Consider the following 23,112-nt stretch of genomic DNA (forward strand, 5'->3'; position numbering starts at 1 on the left):
GCACGCTTCTCGTAAATAAAAACATGTAGCCAATTTAAATACTGTACTCTTGTAAACTTCATTAAACTCACCTCTCGCACATCATTTATAATGTAAGATAAATGGGGTGTTCGAATTCGCAGATATATTCCAAAAGACAGAAAAATAATACCAGATATGTACGGTAAGAGTGAACGTATAACATTACCGCTACACCATCGTCGGGACATAATAATATGTTGAGAATATATATTTTTCGAATAAACAATTATAATCGAGGCACTTCGTACGCAATTTGGAGGACTTATGAAAAAGTATGACAAGCTAATGTGTATACCTAATGGGGTTATACATACAAAATGCAAAAGAGCGCATTATAAATTTATGCTTGTACCTCTTATCAATAAAAAATCACGCGAAGTTGCATTATTAACAGCCTTTTACACGGCACCTTCTAACATTAGTATAGTGCTGTTCTCGTTCGTTTATGCGCATATAAAGAAATGTGTGTCGCGGAATTTGAAGATTTTAATGGATCGATATTATGGGAATAATTTTATTCAATTTCATTTATTTCACTTTAAATGTCAATAATTAACAAAGAGAGTAGTTCATTAACACTAAAGAAAATGTTTACGCAAATTATCTCCATATTAACTGTAAAAAGAAAAAACAAACAACAAAAGGAAACGTTCTCTTTCTGAAACGAGTCCCTTTTGTTCTTCACTTTTAGTTTGTAAATTGTGAACTTATCGTCCCATGCGATTAAAATTTCATAATTGCATTTAATAAATTAAAACGCTGTTATTTTATCGCAGTTTCTGCATGGCTACGTAGAATTCTACTTTACCAACAGAAGGGTTATGTATTTTGGAGAAGCTCCGCTAGACGGCGACACTTAATACGTCGCTGAATTTCATGGATTGACGAAAGTCTTAACTGCAACGGAGTAAAAAGGAAGCCAGCAATGGCGGCGTTTAACCGCTTTGATTCCTAAGCATAGTTTCTTTTCCCCAATTCGCGTAGCCTGTTTAGCGGAATCCCTGTAAGTTTTGGTTGATCGCCGGCGAGTCTTTTCGCAAATCTTTCTAAACGATCCTTTGGCGACTCTTCCTTTTGTGGCGTGGACTGACGCGAGAGTTAGCGTGCGGTATAACCTAACAGAAGTCGGAGTTTGCCCACGCGAAACAATGACAATGAACGAGGATTTTAACTTCTCCGAGCTATGCAGGCTCTGCTCCCTGAAAAGCAATCATCACCTGCAGATATTCGATAAGGAGGGCGAACAGAGGCAATTACTATTCAAAATACGTTCCTGCATCCCTGCTGTGGTGAGTTCATTTTCCAGCTTTCATTAAAGCTGGTGACCTTTTTAGATGCTATGTATTAGAGGGAAGAGTTATTGAGTTTTATAATATTCAAGATATCACTATAAAAGCGGGTAACAGATAGATTGGATATGGTTTGTTTTACTATCGTGTCATTATTTCAAATTTTAACATTTTACGTAAATCGCTGCTCCGATATGCTTCTCAGAAATTTGTTTGATTACGATAGTCGCATGTTAACATGTAACATGGATTAACCATGCCAAAGGGTATTATTTATTAATAATAGGCCCTTGGGAGGGAATGTACATATGTTAACGGTGCAATGATCGTATTTATTAAGCCTTGCTGTAAAGCTTTATAGTTAACTGCAGCAGTTATAGCTACATTGATGACTGCTTCAAGGCAGCATTGAATGGCCAATAATACTAAACGACATGAATGAGGAGCTATAAAATTATTTACTTAAGTGACAACGTAGTTCTATGCATACTCGGCCTTTCTTGCTTAATAATTTTTTTTTAGTAAACTTGTGCCTTATATTATTCTACATATTCTATGTAAAATGGTTTCTTAATGCTTGGCATGTACTTTTAATTTCTTCAATTTTAATAATGCAATGCATCCAGAACATGCAAGGATAATAATATAAGAATCGTTATCTGCGTAATTGTTATTTCATTGAACTGTGAGATAAATGAATGAAGTAACTATTGTTATTTTATATTCTCCGTTTATTATCGTTAAATGGTTTGAATAATTCTAAATTCATAGAAATTAATTCTATAATTCTTCCAATATTATACTTATAAGTGGATAATTTGGTCAATATAACTGTAATGTGTTTTAGAATACTGCGGAATGATGTAATATCGCAGTTAGCACACTCGTGTTTCGTTCTCGGCGTCCTACATGCGTTTGTATCGTGGCGCATTGCAGCGGCGAATTGGCGTACTAACGAAAAGTAACACCGTTTCTCGCCAATTTGCAGAAACTTTTATTTTCAAGCAGGGCGACTGATAATAAATAACACGTTTAATAATATGCATATACATGTTTCGTTAAACGAAGCTCGTCCTTGCTGATGTCGGGCATATTCGCGGCCCGGGAAATTCCTGATACGAAATTGACGTTACAGGAACGTAACCAGCCACCCGATATTAATTCGGAATCTATACGCGGTTAAATATCTAGAACACCCTTTCCCCATTTTCCTCGGGCGGAAATCAACGGAATTAAAAACGATGCAATTTCTTTCGACAGATAACCAAGGAGGATGCATTACCGAAAAATATTTGCCAAAGGTGTGTCTACAAGTTAGATATGTTTTACGAGTTTAGAGTGAGCTGCATGACCACTGACACGGTACTGAAGAATTACGCGGACAGCCTGAAACACCTCACGAGTTCCGTCACCAGTCAGGTAAATTTTCAGCATTAAACGTACTTGCAAAATCAGCCGATCTACGAATTAGCCCAACGCCCTTATGCCGTATTTCGATTTAATTTTTTGGCCATCGCAAATCAAGGTTCGACGACCACCTCCGGTGACTCCTCTTCTAATAAGAAAACTAATTCTGATAAGAAAAAACCGGACTCCTTTAAGACCCTCTTAACGCGACGGCTGCTTCCGCGGGGTCCCTTTAACCACGAGGGCTCTCAGACGCGGAGTTGGCGCAAGTCTGAGAAAGCTTTCCCCGGTCTCTCGAGGTCTCCTAAATTCGGAAGTTCCGGCCCCCGCGGCTCGACGGCTGCTCTCGGGACATCGCTGATCGGCGACGAGGGTTTCCCGATTCTTTCCCCTCCAGGCCGGCTCGATCCGGCAGCCTGGCACGATCTCAATAATTCCACCCTCGCGCGTTGGGCGCCGGGGCGAGAAGCGTAGCCGTCGCGGCGCCGTTATTGATCGGCGCGACGGCCCTGCGTCGGGCGCGGAAAGCGAAAGTCGGTCCCCTCTCTTTCTTAGCCGTCTCGTCTCGCCCTCTCTCCCTCTCTCCCTCTGTCGCTCTCTCGCTCCCTCCCCAGCCCTGGCTTCTCTGCCGGTCTCCGTCGCTCCCCCTGCGCGGCCGGTGTCGCGGCCTGCCCCCACCAGCGACCCCGCGATCCGTCGATCCTGCCGGGCACAGGTGCCGCGGTGCGTTAAGGCCCCGCGCGTCTTTGGGCCCTCGGAAACCTGTTCTCCCCCCACCCTCCGGGCCCCATGGGACTGCGCGCGCCGCCGCCAGGGGCGCCACGGTCGCGCCTCGCCGGGCCTTGCCGGGCCCCGTGGGGCCCCTCGCACCGCCGAGAGGGCTTAGGCGACGAAGGCGTATGCGATATGGCCCTAATCGACCCGCCACCTCTCCGTTCACTCGCTGCAATCTTTCCACGGGCGGGTCTTCCGAATTGGCGACCGTGGTCGCTTTTTACTTTAGCGCATGTAGAACTAAGGGGATGTTGAGGCTGACAGAAAGGATCGAATTGATCCGAGCGCCATTTGGATAAGGGAACAAAAAGAGGCAGCAGCATTGTTTATTGTCCGGAGTTCCAACACAACATTTGGAAGCGTGCACACGCGCGGTCTGCAGACAACGCGATTAACTACTTTTGCCTATGTCGTGTTGGAATTCAACGAGTTCGGGCAAATTGTTAACAACCATTCATGAAATACTGTAAGATTTTTTTTTTTTTCATCCCGTTGATCGATTACATCACAGCAAATTTATTGTATCAGAAGGATATTATTTCACGATTTGTATTGATCACTGAATTTAATACTGTTCTGTCTTTTCTTTGTAGAGTTTTCATGTACGAATGACATGAGTAAAACAACATTGTAGACGATATTTATTTTTGCGTTTCTAAATTATTTGGAAGTGATATATTATCGATTTATCGTTGTCGTTTTATTCAAGGGCAAGCAGATGTCAGATGCTTTTATGTGAATACAAATTTGTTGCTGGGGACGGATTGGGTGGTAACGGAATCTACTCTTTTTTTGTTATCGATTTCAATATAATTTGGATCGGTACTTATCAATGACTCTAAAAAATTATTCTCATTTAGTCGAAAGAAAAGTGCTCTTTTTGTGAATTCGTTTATCGTCTTTCAGTCGGTCAATGGTAGAAAGGTTCGGCATCCTCTTAAGGAATTTTATACATGGTTGAGACCCCTTTTTTAGAAAATGGCCCTTATTGAATTCGAATTTATTTAGATTTCGTTAAGATGTTATTCTACCGGCTGGACGGGCGATGGATCGTTGGGGTCAAGAATGGGCCTCGTGAGGGCTCGCTGGGGCTATTGCAAGATAGAATCTGCGACAGAAATGGGCCCTTGGGGGTCTCACGAATTGGCACATACGAGGATAACCTCCGAGGTCCTAATCAACATCCTCTGAGCGGGCCCACCTTGTATCGGAGCGAAATCCTCGCGGATGCTGCAACTCGAGGATCCTCGGGGACAACGGGAATTTCCTCAACTCTTATACCGTCGCTCGATTGGTCCGACAGAGTATCGACGTTTCCAACAAACGTAAGAAAGTCGCGGCGACCCGTAACCGTAGGCGGAGGAGTCGGAACACGACTATAAAAAATGAATACGTGTTCGGCCCGCGCATTTGAAGCGAAACTAATTTTTCTTTTTTTTTAACTTTAAATGTCAATAATTAATCGAAGGACCAACGCACGAAGGTTAACGAGCGCGTCTACGCAAATTGTCCCGATACCGACATTCTAAGACGAATATAGACGGTAACCAATCTTAAGAAAAGATAAAATAAATAAGCGTTTCGCTTTTCGTTACGCTCCCACTGCCTAATACGCTGAATTACGTTAGGTACCGTGAAGTAAGAAGTTTACGTTAAAAAATGGCAGGGTTACGAAAAGAGAAGCTGCGTCGAGAACTTCCAGGTCTCGGTGAACCACACGCGGCGAAAATAGATCATCGTTTCCTATCTTCCGAATAAAGCTGAAATTTCCGCGTTCAAGGCGACAGCGGAGTCTTCGAGGTCAAAATCCCGAACCGCGGGTCTCCATAGACGGGGCCGTTCGTCACCCGCGGAGGAACGGAGCGGTCGCTCGACTCCGCTTAATAGCTCGCGGGCGATAACGGGCCGAGTGATTAGGACGGAGAGCCGCGGGATGATCGGCGCGAGGAGAATAACGCCAGTCCCTGCTCGGAAGGGACACTTCGGGTTCGGCCGCGCGTGCCGCCCCTTCCCGCTCCCCTGCTCAATGTCAGTGTCAAGGTCAGCGGGCCGACGCACCTCGCGCCGGGAGCGCCGGGAGCGCCGCCACCGTCGGGGCACGCGGGGCACCCGGCGACGCCGCTGCGTCTCGCGCGCTCGTGCTCGTAACTCTCTCCTCCCCCTCCTTCCCGCCCGCCTAAGAGCGCTCTTCCTCCACCCCCGGTGGGTGGCGCGCCCCTCCGCCTCTTCCCCCTCTCCCCCTCGAGCCCCACGGGGTGTCGCGCGGCGTCCGCCACACGAGCGAGCCTAGTTCCCGCGGGTGCCGGCCCGAATCGCGTCCCGGAGTCCCCGAGGCACCGAGTCCCACCTGGCCCGGAAGTCGAGAGCGGGCCTCCGCGGCGCGCTCCCCGAGTGGGTCCTCCGCGGTAGTCGCGGTCGAAGACTCGAAGACTGGAAGACTGGAAGACCCGAAAACTCGAAAACTCGAAGAGCGGGCCCGACTCGTCCCCTGGGACGAAGGTTACGGCGGCGTCGGTCGCCGGCTAGGTTACGCCGCTGGCTAGAGGAGCGTGTGCGCGCCCAGCGCGCCCTGCGAGCTCGCTCTCCCAGGCCCGGGAGAGGGAACCAATGCGATTCGCTTTCTTCGGCCTCCTTTTTTGCTCCCTTTTTCGTGCGCTCTCCGCCACCGCTCGATCGCCGTCGAGACTCGACGCGACGAGACGGGACGGTAGCGCGAGGCACGCCGGGACGGCCCGCAGCGATCGGAAGCCGAGGCGGACGTCTCGCCGGCCTGTGACCGCGCGACGCGCTGCTGGGACCTTTCGGGACCTTTTGGGACCTCTCGGGACCTATTCGGATCTATCCGCCACTGGATTTGGACGGGGCCGGGCGCGCCGCTCTCGACTTGGATCTCGCCTTTGAGCCCGCTCCGAGACTGCGTTCGCTTCGCTGGACCCTCGACACCCATCGAGACCGGATTTCGACCAGCTGGACCTACCCGGGCTGGACCGGGTTCGTGCCCGACTCGCCCAAGGGCAGTCCGTCGACAAACGAGCTCCGTGGACAATGGCCGAGTGATCTCGCGTCCGACGCGCCGGATTCCACGCAGGAGGAGGTCCCCTCGGGGAGTTTTCGCGGCCCGACCATGACCGTGACCCAGCCCGGACCGAATCCTCGAGATCCGCCGTCCCTGGTGGGGCCCGTTTGAGGGACAATTCGGTTGCTGGGTCGCGCGATTCGGTGGCGCGAGTGTCCGGTTTTCGGGAATCGGTTCGATCGGGATCGATAGATGACCTTCGGGTTTTGGGGGCGACCTTTGTCCTCGTGATTTATGCCCACGGCTGGAAGGGTCAGCTGGATTTCGCTCTTTCCAGGGCAACGAGGTGAGAAGAGTCGAGTGGAGTCGGGTGATCGGGTCAACTTTGGAAATAGTGCAGGTGGATCGAGCAGCCGAAGCCGGTCGGTGTATTTATCGAAGATCATTCTTTGTCCACGCGAGCATGGAAGCAGGGCGGAAAAATTCCCGTTTGATAGGACTCGCCTTTGGTGGTTGGCCTGGGCAGGTTATCGTTGGGTCCGTGGATGCTCTCAACTGCTCGTTGAATCTTCCTCGGGATTCGTCGGACGCGGAGAGAGATGCAGTTCCGTTACCGATTTCTGGAGGAAATCTCTAAGTGTTGACCTCTGACGTGACAATTTCATGATTTACTCGCACTCTTCGTAATTGCCGAGCCGAAGTGCTGGTTCACCGGATCTTTGTTCACCCATCTTTGATTCGGAGTCGTTGGAACTTCACGAAAGGCCACCCCTTTTGCTGTCAACTGCTCGTTATCGGCCGAATCCTCCTCGGTTGTTATCGGTTTTTGTTGAGTGACTTTGAGGATCGAAGGAAAGAAAGCGTTGCCGGTGCTCGCTGTTGTATACTTTAAAACCATCTTTTTTTCTGACTCGTACACGAGAGAGGTGAGAACCTTTTGTTCCGTTTCCAGTCGGTCCTGGAAGGATCGATCCCGCAATCGAAACGACCGATCGCCCTCGAAGAGCGGCAACGCAGGGAAAGCGTACGCCGTCGTGCGTCGGAAAAGGAAAAAAAGGAGGCAGCCGGAACGTTTGAAATCGATACTCTCGGTACTAAGAGCAGTCGACTTCGTGGACCGAGCCTGAAGGACTAGCGATGCTCCATCTTACGTAAACGTTTCGACTCTTCGGTAGTGATTCCCGAGAATTTTTCATTTTCGAGCCACGAAGAGATACACGGACGCATTTACCTTGCAGAGAGAGAAATGATCTCGTTTGACCAAACCCGATTTGTTCGATCTCTCGCTGTCCATTTGAACTGGCTTCTCGAGTCGAAATTTTGTCCTTATTTAGAATCTGTAATTGGAGGCCTTAAGGTGACATGAAAGGGTCATGAATAGCATATTCATCAAAATGTAAAAATATTTGTAAAACTTTTCTGCAAACTGAGTGCACCGAATCATTTGAAACTTCAGCTATATATTTGGAGGTCCTAACGAAGAATGCGATGCTCGTGAAATATTAGTTTTCGAATACACTTTTTTTTTTTACTTGTCCTAGACTCGAACCAAGATCATATTTTTTTATGAAAAATAAAATTTCACGAGCATCGCGTTCTTCCTTAGAGCCTTCATAATCACGTGCTGAAGTTTCAAATGATTCGGTGCACCTAGTTTGGAGAAAAGTTCAATAAATATGACCTCTTTAACGCCACTTTCACGTCACCTTAAATGGGTTTATAAAGAAAGGTAACTTGCATACAATTGAGATCCTACTTAAAACCTTGAAAGTGGCAGATATTTCCATTTTATTCATTTATAAGCTTAATGTAGAACTTTGTCGGTATTATGTAGGACGTACGAAATCGAAAGTAGGAACTAAAGGGTGAAATAAACCAAAACAGGACTTAACTTACTTTAGTTACGCAGGTTCAAATTAAAACTGAAATTTCAATTCGGATTGGTTAGGTACGTAGATCTTGCAACGTTAAATGTAAACGAAGGAAAGCTCACTTGGATCTCCGAGTGCTGTGGGAGAACATTATCTACTCGCGTAGTCATTTATCAATGGTCACGTCACGCTTGTTATTGGATCGACGCTACGGCGATAGAGGAGGATCTGGGTCATTCAACTCGTGGTGATTGTGCATTTGGCACTTTTACAACTGCAAAGTTACTATTTTCAGTCGTCGATTTCGGAGCTTTCGTGGGAGGCGCATTCAAAACTCGAAGTACGATTAACCACGACCGTCTTGATCCCCATTAGGCTGGATTAATCCCGCGGAAAGGTCATACTCCCTGGATGTGATACTCGAATGTGCGGCCAGAATGGCCTCGATACGTTTAACGAGTTCTGAAATAGTCGAACAATTTGCGCCCGCAGAAATAAAATAAAAACGGATGAAATTGGAATTCTTCCTGGGCTGAACGTTTGCCTTAGACAATGACGGATACAATTATTCTGAAATTTGCAGGGAGGGGAGAAGGACAAGATGTCTAGCGGGCAGCAGCAGCGATCGGCGTACGCGGAGGCGCATGCGGTAGCCCATGCGGCGGTGCAACAACACATGGCTCAACAAGCGGCCCAGGCAAGGTTGGCAGGTCCCGGTCCACCCACGGCACCTCAGCCTCCAAATCCTACGTTTACGTTGCCGGACGATGGCCTCGGATACGACGACGGGGTTCGCGTCCTCCGATCCATCGGCACATGGCATGTATCGATTGTAAGGAGCTCGTTTTCCTTGGACGGTGAACGCGGACGTTGATGTGGGCCGTTCTTCCAGGTCGCCGGATTACTCGGCGGCGATGCGCCCCGGCGGGGTCATGCCCGCGTTTCCTAGCGCCGCGGACCAACAGTTCGGCAGCGGAAGAGGTCCCGGCGTGAACCAGCCGCTGCGCACCGCGAATACCGTGGGAATTCGACCTGGCTCGGTCTCTAAGGCGACCAACACCGGAGAGCCCACGACGAAGGCCTTCGCCTGCACGGTTTGTGGAAAGGGACTTGCCCGCAAGGACAAGCTCGTCATTCACATGCGCATACACACGGGCGAAAAGCCCTACTCCTGCGAAGTCTGTGGTGGGTGCATTGCAGTCCGTATAACCTGGGATTAGCGTTCGAGACGGCACCGCATTGTCTTTTCCCGTTACAGGCAAAGCGTTTGCTCGGCGTGATAAATTGGTTATACATATGAATAAGCTCAGGCACAGGCCCGGGGTGACCCCGCTCTCCACACCTAGCGCGCCGAGCACCGACCAGCAGCAGCAACAGCAGCAGCAGCAGCAGCAACAACAGCAGCAGCAACAATCGAGGCAGGATACCCTGCAGAAACCAAAAGAGGAGCCGGTTAGTTGGGCTTGCGAGCTCTGCGGGCGAGCACTGTCGACGAGGGAGGAGTGGATGCAGCATGCGAGGTTCGTGATGCCATGTATATCGGTTAATCGACAAGAGGAACGGCCCTCCCGGGTGGATATAGAGATGCCTCGGTTAGGACACTCCGACGATGCCGATGATTGGAGTCCGTGTGCTTTCAGATCCCATTTAGAGGCATCGGCGCCACCGCAGCATGCGGCCGCTTATTTCCCTGGATCCACGGCACCGCCCCAGCCCTACGCCTCGGAGAGGCACTTCTGCCTGATGTGCCGCACCGACTTCACGGATAAGGCTGAGTTCATGTTCCATGTTCGTTCGCATTTCGAGCCCCATGCTCAACAGACGACATCGCAGCACTCGAGCTCGAAGCAGGATCCCGCCACGGCGGAACTCATTGCCCGCGGGTTGGTTGATCCCTCGGGACTCTGCAGCTAGAACCTCCCGTCGAGTCATTACTTGCAGTCGATCTGTGTCTTACCATAGTACAACTTCTCGACTCTAACCGCGGACTCTATCGTCCCCGGAGGGAAAGGAGGCAGGACGATGGATAGCACTTGGACGCGACAATTCCGATTTGGTTATCGCCGTAAATGAGGGGATCCTGCCGCTGGTGGATTTCTTTTTTTTTTTCTTTTTAGAGATTCCGAAGCGACGCTAGGCCCCGTCTAATCGTTAATGCCGAATGTCGCTGTCGTCCAAGCCTTCCTTTTTCCGGCGGGGTTACGTTACGTGGGTATACGTATTGGTGATCGTAATGTCATGTCGACTTATCGGCAGAGGGTACGCAGCGATACGACAATCTGTTTGCTCTCTTACTTTGCATGTAATAAATCACTGTAACCCCGTGTACAGTTTTTTGTTTTTTTTTTGTTTTTGTTTAATGCAATATGCTCGCATGGTCAAGTTGACCGGTTTTTTTGTTCATGCGTCTACGACATGTGAATGAGACGAATCGTCTACCGTGTATACGACTCGTCGGATTATGCGTGAAAGGTAAGCGGGCGTGTATCGAAAACTTACCGATTGTCAGAACTTGTCGCATATTAAGTCACAATAGTTAGACAGATATGCAACTTAACGGTGGAGAAATACGTTTAGATTGCTATACGTAACCTGGCTCTTGCGTGCGTATCGGCGTCGGTGCGTATCCTTTGTTCGTTCAATAAGTCCTCTCACCTTGGAACAATGTTAGATACCGCCGTGATATTGTAAAACATACAGAGTTATCGCGTCTGTATCTAATCATCCGTTAGCGTAAGTTCCTACATAACCAGCTTCCCAAGCCGTATTGGCTATCAGTGTACAGGTTTGTTCACAATGCTGCTCTACCACTCTCTTGCTACGGTCTGTAGAACATCTTCAGAGAACAGCTCATTGCGACGTTTTAATTCGAATTTAGTCGTCTTACTTTAAGATTCCTCAGCCGATTAAGGACTTTAACTAGCTTGACGCGGGGCGCAACGAGTTATACGTGAATTTTTGACACGATGGCGTCGACGCCGCCGACTAGACTGCGCTAAAGGTACTGTAACTCGTTCAAGGCTCGTGTTTATCCCTGTTTTTTATTCGAAATTACCGTTCGTTCATCATGCAAGCGATAAATTGTCAATGTTTACGGTGCTGATTTCAGTCCAATATCCGATCGATCGATATTGGACCGTATCAATCAATAGCACTCTTGAAGCCATTTAAGGTACCTGAAACATCGAGATGTGCTTAACCCGGGAAAGAGTAACGTAAGCGCACGTCATCTCGAGCTCGTATCACTCAATTGACGCAGACTATAGGACACCGCTGGGGGCGTTTATTTTTCTAGCAATACTCGAGAAACGCCCGAAACGGTGGGAACGATTAAGAATTGCATTGCGAACAAACTATATCTTCCTGTAACATGCGTAGATCGTGCTTATACAATGCTTACTCCCTCTTGTCACCTTAGGCTAGGATTCTGAATAACATTAGACCGTGCTAAGAAGTTTGAATTGCCGTGCCTCCTGTCTCACGTACAATTTTTGTCCCGGGCTTCAGTTCTGAACGAGCTATAGCTCGATGGAAAACCGACTGACAGTTCGGCGCATCTCAATGGCTACTAAAGATTTTCTTACATAGGTTAATTGAATGTTCACGCGCAACATGAGTTTGCCTCGAGCGAGGTCGCGCTACGAAGAGTTACGCAGGATTCCTGATCCTTGTTACGCCTTCGGTCCGTATCTTAGATTGTGCGAATTTCGGTGTCTCTACGTGTGATCGGCACGTAACGTGCACCGGTAGATTTATAAGGTTGACGCCACCTTGGTATTTCGCGTTCCACGTTAGTTCATCACAGAACGGATTTTGAAACGACAAATAGTTCCATCTCCGTTTTACTTATTTATTTTTACGCGAGAGCGTGCTTTCGTCGTTGCCTACCGATGGGTAGGCGACATGTGATTTTTTGTAATCAGTTTTAATTAATGCATTAGAAGAAAATCGGCTCGTAGCAAAAGCAGGATAATTGTAGATGACGAAGGTGGGACTCGATGAGCATCCTGGCTAGTATACCAAGCGTTGGTACACCAAATGTTAGCACTCCTAAACGTCTCAACACGTGATTTAGTTTCTTCTCTCGAAATCGTACTTCCTTTGCACTTTGTCTGCACGCTCGTGACGCCGTTTCCTTGTCCGGAGGACGAAGGCGCGTTAAACTCTAAGACTGCGTTTACGAGTTAATGTATAAATTTCTGGCAGAACTCAGCGAGGAAGTGACTCGAGGGGGACGAGTTCGACCAGTGTCACCGATCATGTACGATGACTCGAGCGAAGGTGCACCGCTCGTCAACCGGAAGAGAAGTTCTAGTGTATAGAAAGTGCAATCAAATTTTAATCACGTGGATTTTCGGATGTACATAGTACGACTGATTACCTCAATTACCTCGACCTCGTCGGTAACTCGAGCAGCCCAACGGCATGTTACTCGTATGATACTTTTGGAGACTTTTGGCCGAGGATCTGGCATGAAGGGAAATCTAAACGATCTTCTGTTCTCACGCCAATAATCAACTGGACGGCAACGATCCGTTCGTCTCTTAAGACTCGATGCTGCATTTGCTTCTTTTCTTCCGTTCGATCTTCGACATTGATTAATAGACTGCGCAAACGGCAGACGCACTTGTCTCTGGATCTCGTCACCAAACGTTGCGAAAACGTTTGGGCCCTTGTACTCGACAAACGCATATAGTGCCTTCTCTCTGGGATTTAATCGACTTTAGTTACATAAGTTCAAGGTACATACGTGTTGGGAGGCACGTTGGCATGAGACACGTATAAATAAGTTAGGATAGGAAGTTCCGGTATCGTTTCTCTTTCGTTGTCAGGTGTGAATATTCGATGCCACTGCCTCTAGCAGCTGTTTTTCAACTACTTTTATACCGTTGATGTCACATGCAGCTAACCAGAGTCAGTATATTACTGCCGTAATCATAATACACTATGTATACTCACTATACCTTTATAAATAAACAGTAAAATTGTATACCGACGAGTGAATCTTGCGTTTCTTGGAAGGACTGCGACGAGCGATGATGATTCTGCCCCGATAAATACAAAGTTGTGGAATTCACGTTTTATACGCGTAAAACTAATGGAAATAAGGCGGTAGGAGTAAAAATTAAACGTTTATCTACCCATGGTTTTTTCTCTACGTTAAATATACATTTATACGAAACGTTGATCTTGCGTATTAAGTTTCCAATGCGTTTGTCCCTAGCCAAGAAGAAACGTATACTTTAACGTAACGTTTTAACGTTATTTAAATATATAGTGAACGATTATGAACGATTACTTTACCGACAGATTACGTTCAAATTCATGTTACACGACTAAAACGACAGGTTAATAAACGTAGAATATACGTTACGTCAACGTTGAATCTGCCATGGAAAGAGCGGGCATTGGAACGGGTAAAATTCATTTTTTACAATACATTTTATACGATTATTGTCAACGGTTTTACCCCATTTCTCAACGTGCACTCCACCATTTTGTGTTTATTGGAGCTTGTTCGCTTCGATGATCATCCTGGTCGTAATGATTTTTGTTGCATATCTTGAAGATGAAGATAAAAGACAAAGTTTAAGCACCGTGTTGTATAATTGTTAGCTGGATGTCCTGAGAATATTAGACGAATCCGCGGTAGCCGAGAAGGCTCGTATTTTTTTCTTCGCGTACTCGTGAATTACACGAAATTATTACACCTACTCGGTGACGCCCGCGAACTCATCAGGCTTTACGAAGATGGTAAACGCGATTCCGACTTAACAGGAATGTATATCACGAGACGTCGCCCCGCTCGTTAAAGCTTCGAAGACAAGCTTCAGCCTCCTCTTCAGCCTCCTCTTCAGCCCGCAACGAGACGGATAATATCGAACTGCTTCTTCAGGGAAAACCAGTCCGATCCTTGAAAGGTTCTCGCACTTGCCACTGACCTTGTGGGTTCATTGCACGCCCTGAAAAAATGTCACAAGGCCGTGCTATACTCCTCGCCGCGTGAACTCGCCGAAGACTATACCCTTTATGGCGAAGGCCGATGAACAATGCGTCCTCGACGGAGTTATTTCACTTCCGTGACATAACGGAAAAACAGCGAAACTGCGTCGCCCATATCCGTTGATGACGTTCCCGAGGAGCAGCCCGAAGAGGACGCTCGAAACAACCCCAGAAAAATTCTGAAGTAATTCCAAGGCTTTTCAAAGATTTCCCTTTGCAAGTGAAACTTACTTATGTTATGAAAAGGGCCCATTTCGGAAAACGAAACGCTATTTTCTCTTTCTTTGCAGTTAATTATTATTTAAATTCATATTTGCGTCTTGGTATTAAAAGAATTTACGTGAACGGGAGTTCTACGAAAGGTAGCCTCAAATGGGGATCCAGTAGATCTATTCTATAATTCGTAACAACAGCTATCGTTATCGTCAACTCTTGTTATTCCACTGGGCTAACGATATCTGTGGCTACGAGTTCAAGAATTTCGGATTTTCGCTAATTTAACGATGCGAGTGCTACTCGCGGAAAATGGAGGAACTACGATACTTCGTAACTAAAACCTTGTTTTATCTATGTAAAACGCTTTAAATTTTCCAACAAAGGTATGCAACGTGCAACGATAATCCGTACATGTTATACAGAATATGATGTTTTTAATGTCATACGGACTAGCGGACACATGCTAATGTTGTTGATCATGATGTAGATGATCATTGTTAATTGCAATGTTTTAGGCGCTCCGCATTACATTAGCGAAAATCCGAAAATCTTGAACCTGAAAAGTATGGCCAGTTTCAACATACATTATTAAATCTTCTTATATTACTTTGTGCTTTTTACTGTAGGAGGGAAATAAAACTAGAAAGAGACGTTTCTCCCCCTGGAAAAAAACGATGGAAATTTACATACATTTTTACACCCTACATAACTGAATTTTTACATAAAAAAACGTAAAATGAAAAAATTATAGCCTAGAAAATGTATGAATATCGGTGATATTGTATATTTACTGCATTAGTGCATTTTTACTTGAATTAAACGTAACATTACACTGTAATTTTTTTATGACATGTAAGACCTTTACCATGGATGTCAATGCACAGGTTACGTAGTAAATTTACATATTGATGCGTATAAATATACGTTGCCAGCAACGTATTTTTACCCAGGTAAACTGTACATGATGTAAACTTACAATTAGCCAATCAAATCGTATAAATTCAATCACGTGATCCCATGTGGATTCTCGTTTGAGAATAATGCTAAACGCGTCGAAACGTGTTACTATTAGTTACTAATAGTTACTTTAAAAAATTAATAGTAACTAAATTGTTAAACGTGTATAGACGACGCCCCGTGGCGCATCATTAGTTATTGTAGACGTTTGGCCTTTGAAGATTCAAGTAATCTCCGGAGCTGACTTGCCTCAGTTTAGTACTATCAAATTGACGTGAAAGAAGTAAGTACCGACACAGGAAAGTGTCTTACAATTATGGTTGTGTTTTCATGTAGAATATGTTTTCATAACTGTACGTCTGGGCTAACATATGAGGCCCATCGATATTATCACCGATTAGATTATACATCAAATTTGCAATTTGTAGAGCAATTATACATTTTACATGTACAATTACACTTTATATGTAATATTACAGTTTATGTTTACATATCAAAAGTGCGCCTACGATACATTCTTTGTGTAAATTTAGATGCCAAATGTGATATTACCCAGACAATGTAATTTTAATGGTATTAATCGTAGCATCAAAATAACCAATGATCTAGGGTGTAAATTCACATGGGAATTTTTTTCAGTACATGAATTGCGCGTGGCGGGCACGCCCCAATTTTATCGGTCAATTTAACGACCCTACGTCGTATGTTATGATACACTTATGTGCAGACAACTATGTTCAGAGTTCACATCCCCATATGAGGACGCGTGTCCTACTCCGGCCTAGATTTTGAACTGCCTGCGTCAGAGTTCCTTCAGGGTTTGAGTCATCGTCGGTAAAATGAAAGAGTCCGCGACTTGGATAGGAAAAAGTGGAGGTTCTTTTTAACGGTAGCCCCGGAGCTCTCCGTAACGTCCTTTGTGTCGAGTTCCTGTACGGAGCCCTCGAAGGTGGCTCGCCTTGTCGTAGTTGCCGCTCTCGCATTAAGAATCCGGTCACGAGCTTCCAATCGGCCGCGGTCAGACTCTTTCCTCCTAAAATCGACGTTTGCTCGCGTTCTTGCGTCGCTGGGAGGAGAAAGAAAATTTTTCCCTACACGGAACATGTCTAATTAAAGTTCCTCTCCGAAAGGAGTTCCTCGCGTCGCATATTGCAATAGCGAGTAAAAATTAAAAACGAAGTTTGGATTTTGGAAACGACGATCGTCAGGTTGAGTAAAGAGGTAATTTGGATATTTATTGCCAAAAAGAGACCCGAATGTAATTGTTATGTGTGGGCGTGTACGTCAGTCTATAAAATCGACAATGGCGACAATCGACAATCGGACGAATCATGGGCATCGAACTATAAGAAATTTTTATTCTGAGTTTAAGTAACTGTATTTTTGTTTTGAAGCGTCTACTTCTATTTTCGCAAGCTGTAGGAAATTGCTGGAGAAACGTAGGATATTTTGACTTTTAACCCTTTGCGGTCCGAGTTTCTTAAATCGTCTTGTAATTGTTGAGTCAGTCTCGACATTACATCGTAAGGGTTAAAAGTTATTTTGTGCATTAACAAGTTTTTCATAGCACGTCAAATTATTCCATTATATTAATGAGGTATTCATGTATGTTAGTTTCAATTACTGAAAAAGCTTTGAGCCCCGTGATATTCCATGGTGTTTTGAGCAAGAATCTTTAAGTTATACCATTTATTGAAATTTGAATAAATGGTTTGCTAATATTTGCTCTCCTTGTGATGGAATGAAGTAAAGTTTCTTCAAAATCCCACAAACCCTTTTGACGTAAATTTATATTTAGGGATGTAGTTCTAGAACTCAAGAAATGTGTTAAACAATAATAAGTTGTAAGATTCAAGAAGTTAGAAGAACTTTACTTTAAGTATCTGTACATTTCGTTAGTTGTTTTTTTTCTTTAACTACAGTTTTCAATGATTTAATTATTCCTACTGAACTCCGTAATTTAAGATAGAAATTAAAATTGATGAAATATAATATTAGGATACAAAAATCTGACATTCAAGTTGTTTAATAGTTTTGGTCAGTTTTTTTGCACAGTTTTGTTTAGTTGCGTTGGGGATCGCTAGAATCTTTGTACTGCTACGAGTAGAAAAAAGTGGTACTTTTCGATTCGTACCCAATAACTAATGATCGGCCCTCAGGTATCGGCTCTCCCTACAAATAACATCAGCGATCATCTGCATTTATGCCCGATGGTGAAAATTAATTCTATCTTAGTACTTTCTCAACTCTAAATATCCAGTTAGACGTTGATGATCTTTTAGAATTGGATTTATCAAAGACATTGCGTTCTTAAGAAGTCGATCGATGTAGGGTAATTACGTGTAATTACGCGAATATTTCAAGATGCTGTAGGGAATACGCCGGATCGCGCCGCAATTAAATCGGCCTTTCGGTTTTGCGTCATTAGAAGCATTAACCATGTACCGATGATCACTTTAATGCGAAATAAATTTCTTCAGCCCGTGAGGCGCGTTTCTCAGGTATTATACGTTGATTTTACGTTCCGGAATCGTTCGCGTTCTCATGGCGCTACGCCATTGCCGAGTCGGAGAGAAAGAAAATTGCCTCTTTGTTTTCCCCCTGATTGGCCGATCGGCAGGATTCGCGATGGTCTCGAGATTCTAGAATTGCCGATGCCGTAACGTTGCATCACGAAGCGAGGTTCCAAAGGTTACGAGATGAAAGTAACTTGACCCCTGGGGTGCTGGATTGCACCAGAGGGAAGTCCCGCCCGTGATACGTGCCGCCAACCATGGAAAATGTGCCTGGGATCATTTTCACCCGTTGTCGTGAGCACGCGTCCTGGCAAATTGCTGCCGATCCTTTCTTTCGGGTTCCTTCCATTCTAAATCATAGAGAAGATATTCTAACCCTTCCCTAAATTCTGGACGAATTAACCAGAAAATAATGAAAGCCTAATCCAAGGAACCTCTTCTTATTGCGAGACTCCGGCCCAAAGCCTGAAATTCACCTTCCGAAACCACATTTCTTCATTTATACAATTTATCCATTCTATATCACCTCGATCGAACGTTCACACAAACGCAGTACCGGAGTGCGGCAATTTCGACGCCCACTGTCCCCATTGTTGGGCTCCAAACCACCTCGTTACCTTTACCGCCACGTCCCCTCAACACCTACCGGAGGTGACGAAGGATTTGCAAAACTCCCAGGAGTGGTTCAAGCTCCGCGACTCTTATTCAAAGACCACCGTGACTTTATTCGTACATTTTGCGGTTGACAAACTGTTCAAGGCGTCGACTCGGGGTTCCAATGGCGCGCAGGGGAATCGACTTCCTCGTTGCTGAACTTCGTGGTCGTCTCCTCGCGATTATTTCTGCTTACTGAAGGTGTAGGAGAAGCCATCCGGGGTTCTATTGAAATCGAGTTTACCGGTGGGATAGAATCTGTGCGGTGTCGGGGTAGCGATGGAGTTGTACTGGGGCAGCAATCTCGGCTGGGACGGAGTTTGTTGCCGATGGGTGGCCTCGGGTTGGAACGGCTGAGATTGGTACTGCGGCGGCTGGGGCGATGGCTCGGGACCGTACCGTTGCTGGTGCCCTAATTGCTGGGCTGGAAACTGCGGCTGAGAGGAGAACACCGTTTGCGGCACCAAATGAGGCGGTGGTCGGTACAGCTCGCCATATTCTGGACGGTACTCGAAGTTGAACGGCCCTGTTGTCTGTTGTTGCTGATATTCCGGGGAATTGTATTGCGGCAGAGGCACGTATTCCGGTTGCGGTGCGACTTGCGGAGGCGCGGTAGGAATGTGGTCCCCGGATGCCTGGCGGAAAAAAATTCCGAACAATAGTTAGTACCCTTGGTTCCAGGGAACGAGCTTTAAAGAATGAAACTTTTTCGAGCAACCGTGGGAAATCTTGGAATCCCCTGAGCGGGCGTAAGTTTAGTGAAATTACCGATCTTCTCGTATCCGAGTCAAACCTCTAATCCTCTATTGTTGCGTTATCCGTTTATCCGTCCTAAATTTCAATCTCGTTAACCAAACGAGCGTCGACGCTAAGAAACTCGAAGTTCATTTTTCTCACTGAAACCTCGACGTTCCAGGAACATTTAAATTTCATCGAATTGAATACTCATTGGAGAAATACGGAGTAAAACTGAGTACAAAATGTACGGGGGAAATGTCGGTTAATTGTATGATCTCATTCGGAAATAGTAGACACGTAAATATGCAAAATGTAATATTGAAATTTATGTTGATAATTTATATAAAACTCAATTTCTATGGTAAGGGGAGGACCTTAAGGGCGAAGCAAGGCTCGATTGAGTGTTTCAAAATTGAAATTTGTCAGGTTCATCGGTCTTGATTCAATGCTCGTTCGGACCTCAACCTTACAAACTTGGACATAAATATTTCATTAACATCTTCCCGGCTTAAACGCTCATATTATCCTTCAGATTCTCACGTGCGTTCGCGAGGCTTGTATGAGGTAACACTTTTCAATTCGGGGAATGACGAATAAGGTTTCGGTAGTTACAATAGCAATGCGTCAAATTAGACATTCATTTTTAAGTATTGATAAATGTTAGCGTGAAGTAACGTGTCGTGAAAGTTAGAGTACGGTTTAAGTAAGATAGAGGAGGTAGATTAATTACCGAGGCCTTCTCGAGAGTGTCACGAACCTGGAAGCCATTTTTGCCGGCCGTGTACGTGACCGTACGCCTTTGCCCTGTCGGGTCGACGTAGGAATAGGAACCCTTACGATTGCCCTCTACGTCGCTCTCTTCCTTAAATTCTACCCCATCTTCTTGGGTGTAGGCAGCACCGAATGTCCCATCCCCTGCGAGATATCGGGCGTCGCTCAGAATCGCTGCCTTCTGCGCCGATTGCTGGTACTGGGGCACCTGGCCGGACGCCAGGGCCACGGCGATTGTCAAAATTGGCTAAAATTTACATATTCATTATTAACTCCCACTTTTTCATAATGCAAATGCTAACAATTGCTGACTTTTCAATATCTTTGGTTACCGTGATGTTCTTTACTGTTTCGTTTCGGTAACAAAAGACGCCCTGTGTCGAAATTTTCAATCTCGGTTGAACCTTCAAGGCTCCGTTCCATCAACCTCGATTAACTAGTCAATCCTCGGCCACAAAGAGTTATACGTTTACGTTAACACACAGGTAGATCAATGATTCGATCATTGTTTGCGGAACCGGCCATTGATTCTTTATCCTTTTGATCGTTAAATTTACCGATAGAAATGTCATCTTCAGCAAATTGAGAACCTCATTTTTCTTACCGCAATCTCGACGTCTTCAAAATGTTTTGATTTATTCGAAGCTTGATAAATCTCAAAACGGAATGGTTACTTCATTTTATAAAAACAAGAGCTGAACATTTTTAAACCATAGAAACTACTACAGTCGTTGAAGAAAGATTGAGTAAAACTAGTTGGGAAACGTATTAGAAATACAAATTCATTGCATTATTGCGTGCATAAAAAGTAAAATCTTAAATATGTAAAATGACATATTATGATTTACGTTAATAACGTAAAACTCTATTTCTGGGGTCAAGGGCAAAGGGAGGGCCTCGAGGACGAAACGATCCTCGATTGAGTATTTTTGAAAATTGAGGATTCCGAGGTTTAACCGAGTCTATTTAACGCTCGTTTGAATTCAATTCCACGAAACGGGTATATCTATTTGAGATTCGCGATAAGTATATCTATTTGAGGTTCAACCTAGACCAATTTCATTAACGTCTTCCTATCTGAACTTCTTTCACTCTAAATTCTCACGTGCGTTCACGAGACTAAATTCCAGATAATAATTTTGACTCGGGGTCTCCAGTAGCGAATGAAAGTCAATCACAAAATCGCACGTTTGTATTTACAATTCCTATATATCTTTGTAATTAACGCAGGCTCGAGAACACCGCGAATAATATTGAAATTCCTACAATATCGAGTTTTGTTTGGGGCCCTTGAAGTCGCGTCCACTCTTTGTTCTCGGAAGCACGGATTGGCGAACGCGAAGACCGAGCCGGGAGATTCGGCGGTACTTACGAGCGCGACACGCATGCTGAAGAGGATGTCTCGGAAGAGGTGGAGGACGTTAGTGCGAGAAATGTCGATCGAGAGGGGCGTTTTATACCAGGAGTTTGTTCCCATGGCGCTCGGGATCTTAGGGCACGGAGGCCTTGAGACCGCCCGCGCGTCCCCGGCCAAGGAGAGCACTCCTTCCTATTCGTCCACCACGCCCTGGCCAGAATTGCACTCGGCAACCCACGGCACTTTTGTGCCATTGTGTGCGTTAACGCGTCCTGACACTTCTTACGCACACGTTAGACCCGAGCAAATACCGCTTCTAGGTCGGGCTGGGTGATTTTTGCGAATAGAACGCGACCTTCGATTCGCACAATTTTCTATATTCTACGGTTTGGTCATTTTTAAATGTCTACAGATTTGTCCCTCCGTTCGGTATTTTCAGGCGATACGAAAGGGTCATTTCCTATATACAAAAGGTTAAAATGTTTATAAAAGTTTTCTCCAAACTGGGAGCACCGTATAATTTGAGACTTTAACACGAGATTGTGGAGATTCTAAGGAAGAACTCAATACTCGTGAAATTTCATTTTTCAAAAAAAATTACGATCTGTACAAGTTTAAGAAGACCGAAGAAAGCTGCCGAATTGAAAAAATTCGTTATCGTGTCGCCATTTTGTGATTTTTAAATTTTTCAATGCGATCGAGCTACCGGCCATAAAGGGTCATCCAAAAAACCATAATATATCTGGGTTTTTTGTTTCGGATCAGTCAAACGGGCGCAATCGTGAGCACCGATGAAATGCAGCCTCTTGCGGTCCAGCGCGCCGAGCGAGGACGACGCAATGAAATGTTTTTGAAAAATTTGTACAAGCAGACAAAACATCAATAAATATATATGAAAAGGGATTTTTCAATAGGTCTTACGATTTCGGCACAAAAAATGCATGAAAATTCGTTGAAAAAATTCCAATAAAATGTATCTCTCCCCTCAATACTGTAAAAAATGTACAGCTTTTTTTACACCATTGTGCAATTTATCGCAATCTTCCTAATCTTACGCACGCGTTAGACCGGAGTGAATCCTGGTTTTAGATCCTGCCGGGAGATTTTGTGAATAGAAATACGATCTTTTATTTTTAAACGTCTGTGTTTACTATATTCGGTTCAGGAATACATTTAAAAACTCATAATTCTATCGCATTGATGCATATGTTAACGCATCTAGAGAGTTCTTATGCTCGCGTTAGACCCGGATGAATAGACTTCTAAGTCATGCTTTCAGATTTTGTGAATGAAAATGTGTTCTTTGATTTATTATTTTTTTTGTACCGAGATCTATTAAGAAATATATTAAAAAGTCTACAGCTTCTTTGCATTAATGTATGCATATTAATGCATTCCAACATTTCATACGCTCGCTTTAGACCCGGATGAACACACTTCTAGGTCGTTCCGCAACATTTTATGAATGGAAATGCAATATACGATTTTTGTTGTGTACCGCGAGAAACAAGAGCTGGTAAGT

General features: G+C 45.1%; 2 protein-coding genes across 4 annotated transcripts; one reads left to right on the forward strand and one right to left on the reverse strand.

The window, feature by feature from the left end:
* The first annotated feature begins 957 nt into the window (after positions 1–957).
* LOC105700190 (zinc finger protein 300) lies at positions 958–13,368 on the forward strand. Of its 2 annotated transcripts, XM_012425842.2 has the most exons (7): positions 958–1,310; positions 2,571–2,729; positions 8,962–9,197; positions 9,271–9,563; positions 9,637–9,898; positions 10,019–10,261; positions 10,341–13,368. In XM_012425842.2, exons 1-7 carry the CDS (start codon positions 1,170–1,172, stop codon positions 10,357–10,359), a joined length of 1,353 nt encoding a protein of 450 aa, XP_012281265.1. In that variant the 5' UTR covers positions 958–1,169; the 3' UTR covers positions 10,360–13,368. The 2 variants fall into 2 exon arrangements, with proteins under 2 accessions (XP_012281265.1, XP_012281264.1); XM_012425841.1 differs by having other exon boundaries at positions 1,170–1,310; positions 10,019–13,368.
* A 5,423-nt stretch (positions 13,369–18,791) lies between these two features.
* LOC105700179 (protein transport protein SEC24) lies at positions 18,792–21,641 on the reverse strand. 2 transcript variants are annotated; one of them, XM_012425822.2, is made up of 3 exons: positions 21,606–21,641; positions 20,220–20,480; positions 18,792–19,359 (listed from the first exon to the last, which is right to left on the reverse strand). In XM_012425822.2, the coding sequence occupies exons 1-3, from the start codon at positions 21,618–21,620 to the stop codon at positions 18,907–18,909; spliced, it is 729 nt and encodes a 242-aa protein (XP_012281245.1). In that variant the 5' UTR covers positions 21,621–21,641; the 3' UTR covers positions 18,792–18,906. The 2 variants fall into 2 exon arrangements, with proteins under 2 accessions (XP_012281245.1, XP_012281244.1); XM_012425821.2 differs by having other exon boundaries at positions 20,193–20,480.
* Positions 21,642–23,112: the final 1,471 nt, after the last annotated feature.

Source organism: Orussus abietinus, unplaced genomic scaffold (genome assembly GCF_000612105.2).
Source record: "Orussus abietinus isolate OABI.00-Male unplaced genomic scaffold, Oabi_2.0 scaffold734, whole genome shotgun sequence".
NCBI lineage: Eukaryota > Metazoa > Arthropoda > Insecta > Hymenoptera > Orussidae > Orussus > Orussus abietinus.

Coding starts and splice junctions, on each gene's coding strand:
- LOC105700190 (XM_012425841.1), top strand. CDS start 1,170: ATGACAATGAACGAGGATTTTAACTTCTCCGAGCTATGCAGGCTCTGC. Junction 1,311..2,570: donor GTTCCTGCATCCCTGCTGTG/GTGAGTTCATTT, acceptor TTCTTTCGACAG/ATAACCAAGGAGGATGCATT. Junction 9,198..9,270: donor CTCCGATCCATCGGCACATG/GCATGTATCGAT, acceptor CCGTTCTTCCAG/GTCGCCGGATTACTCGGCGG.
- LOC105700179 (XM_012425821.2), bottom strand. Junction 19,360..20,192: donor ACACTCTCGAGAAGGCCTCG/GTAATTAATCTA, acceptor TTTTTCCGCCAG/GCATCCGGGGACCACATTCC.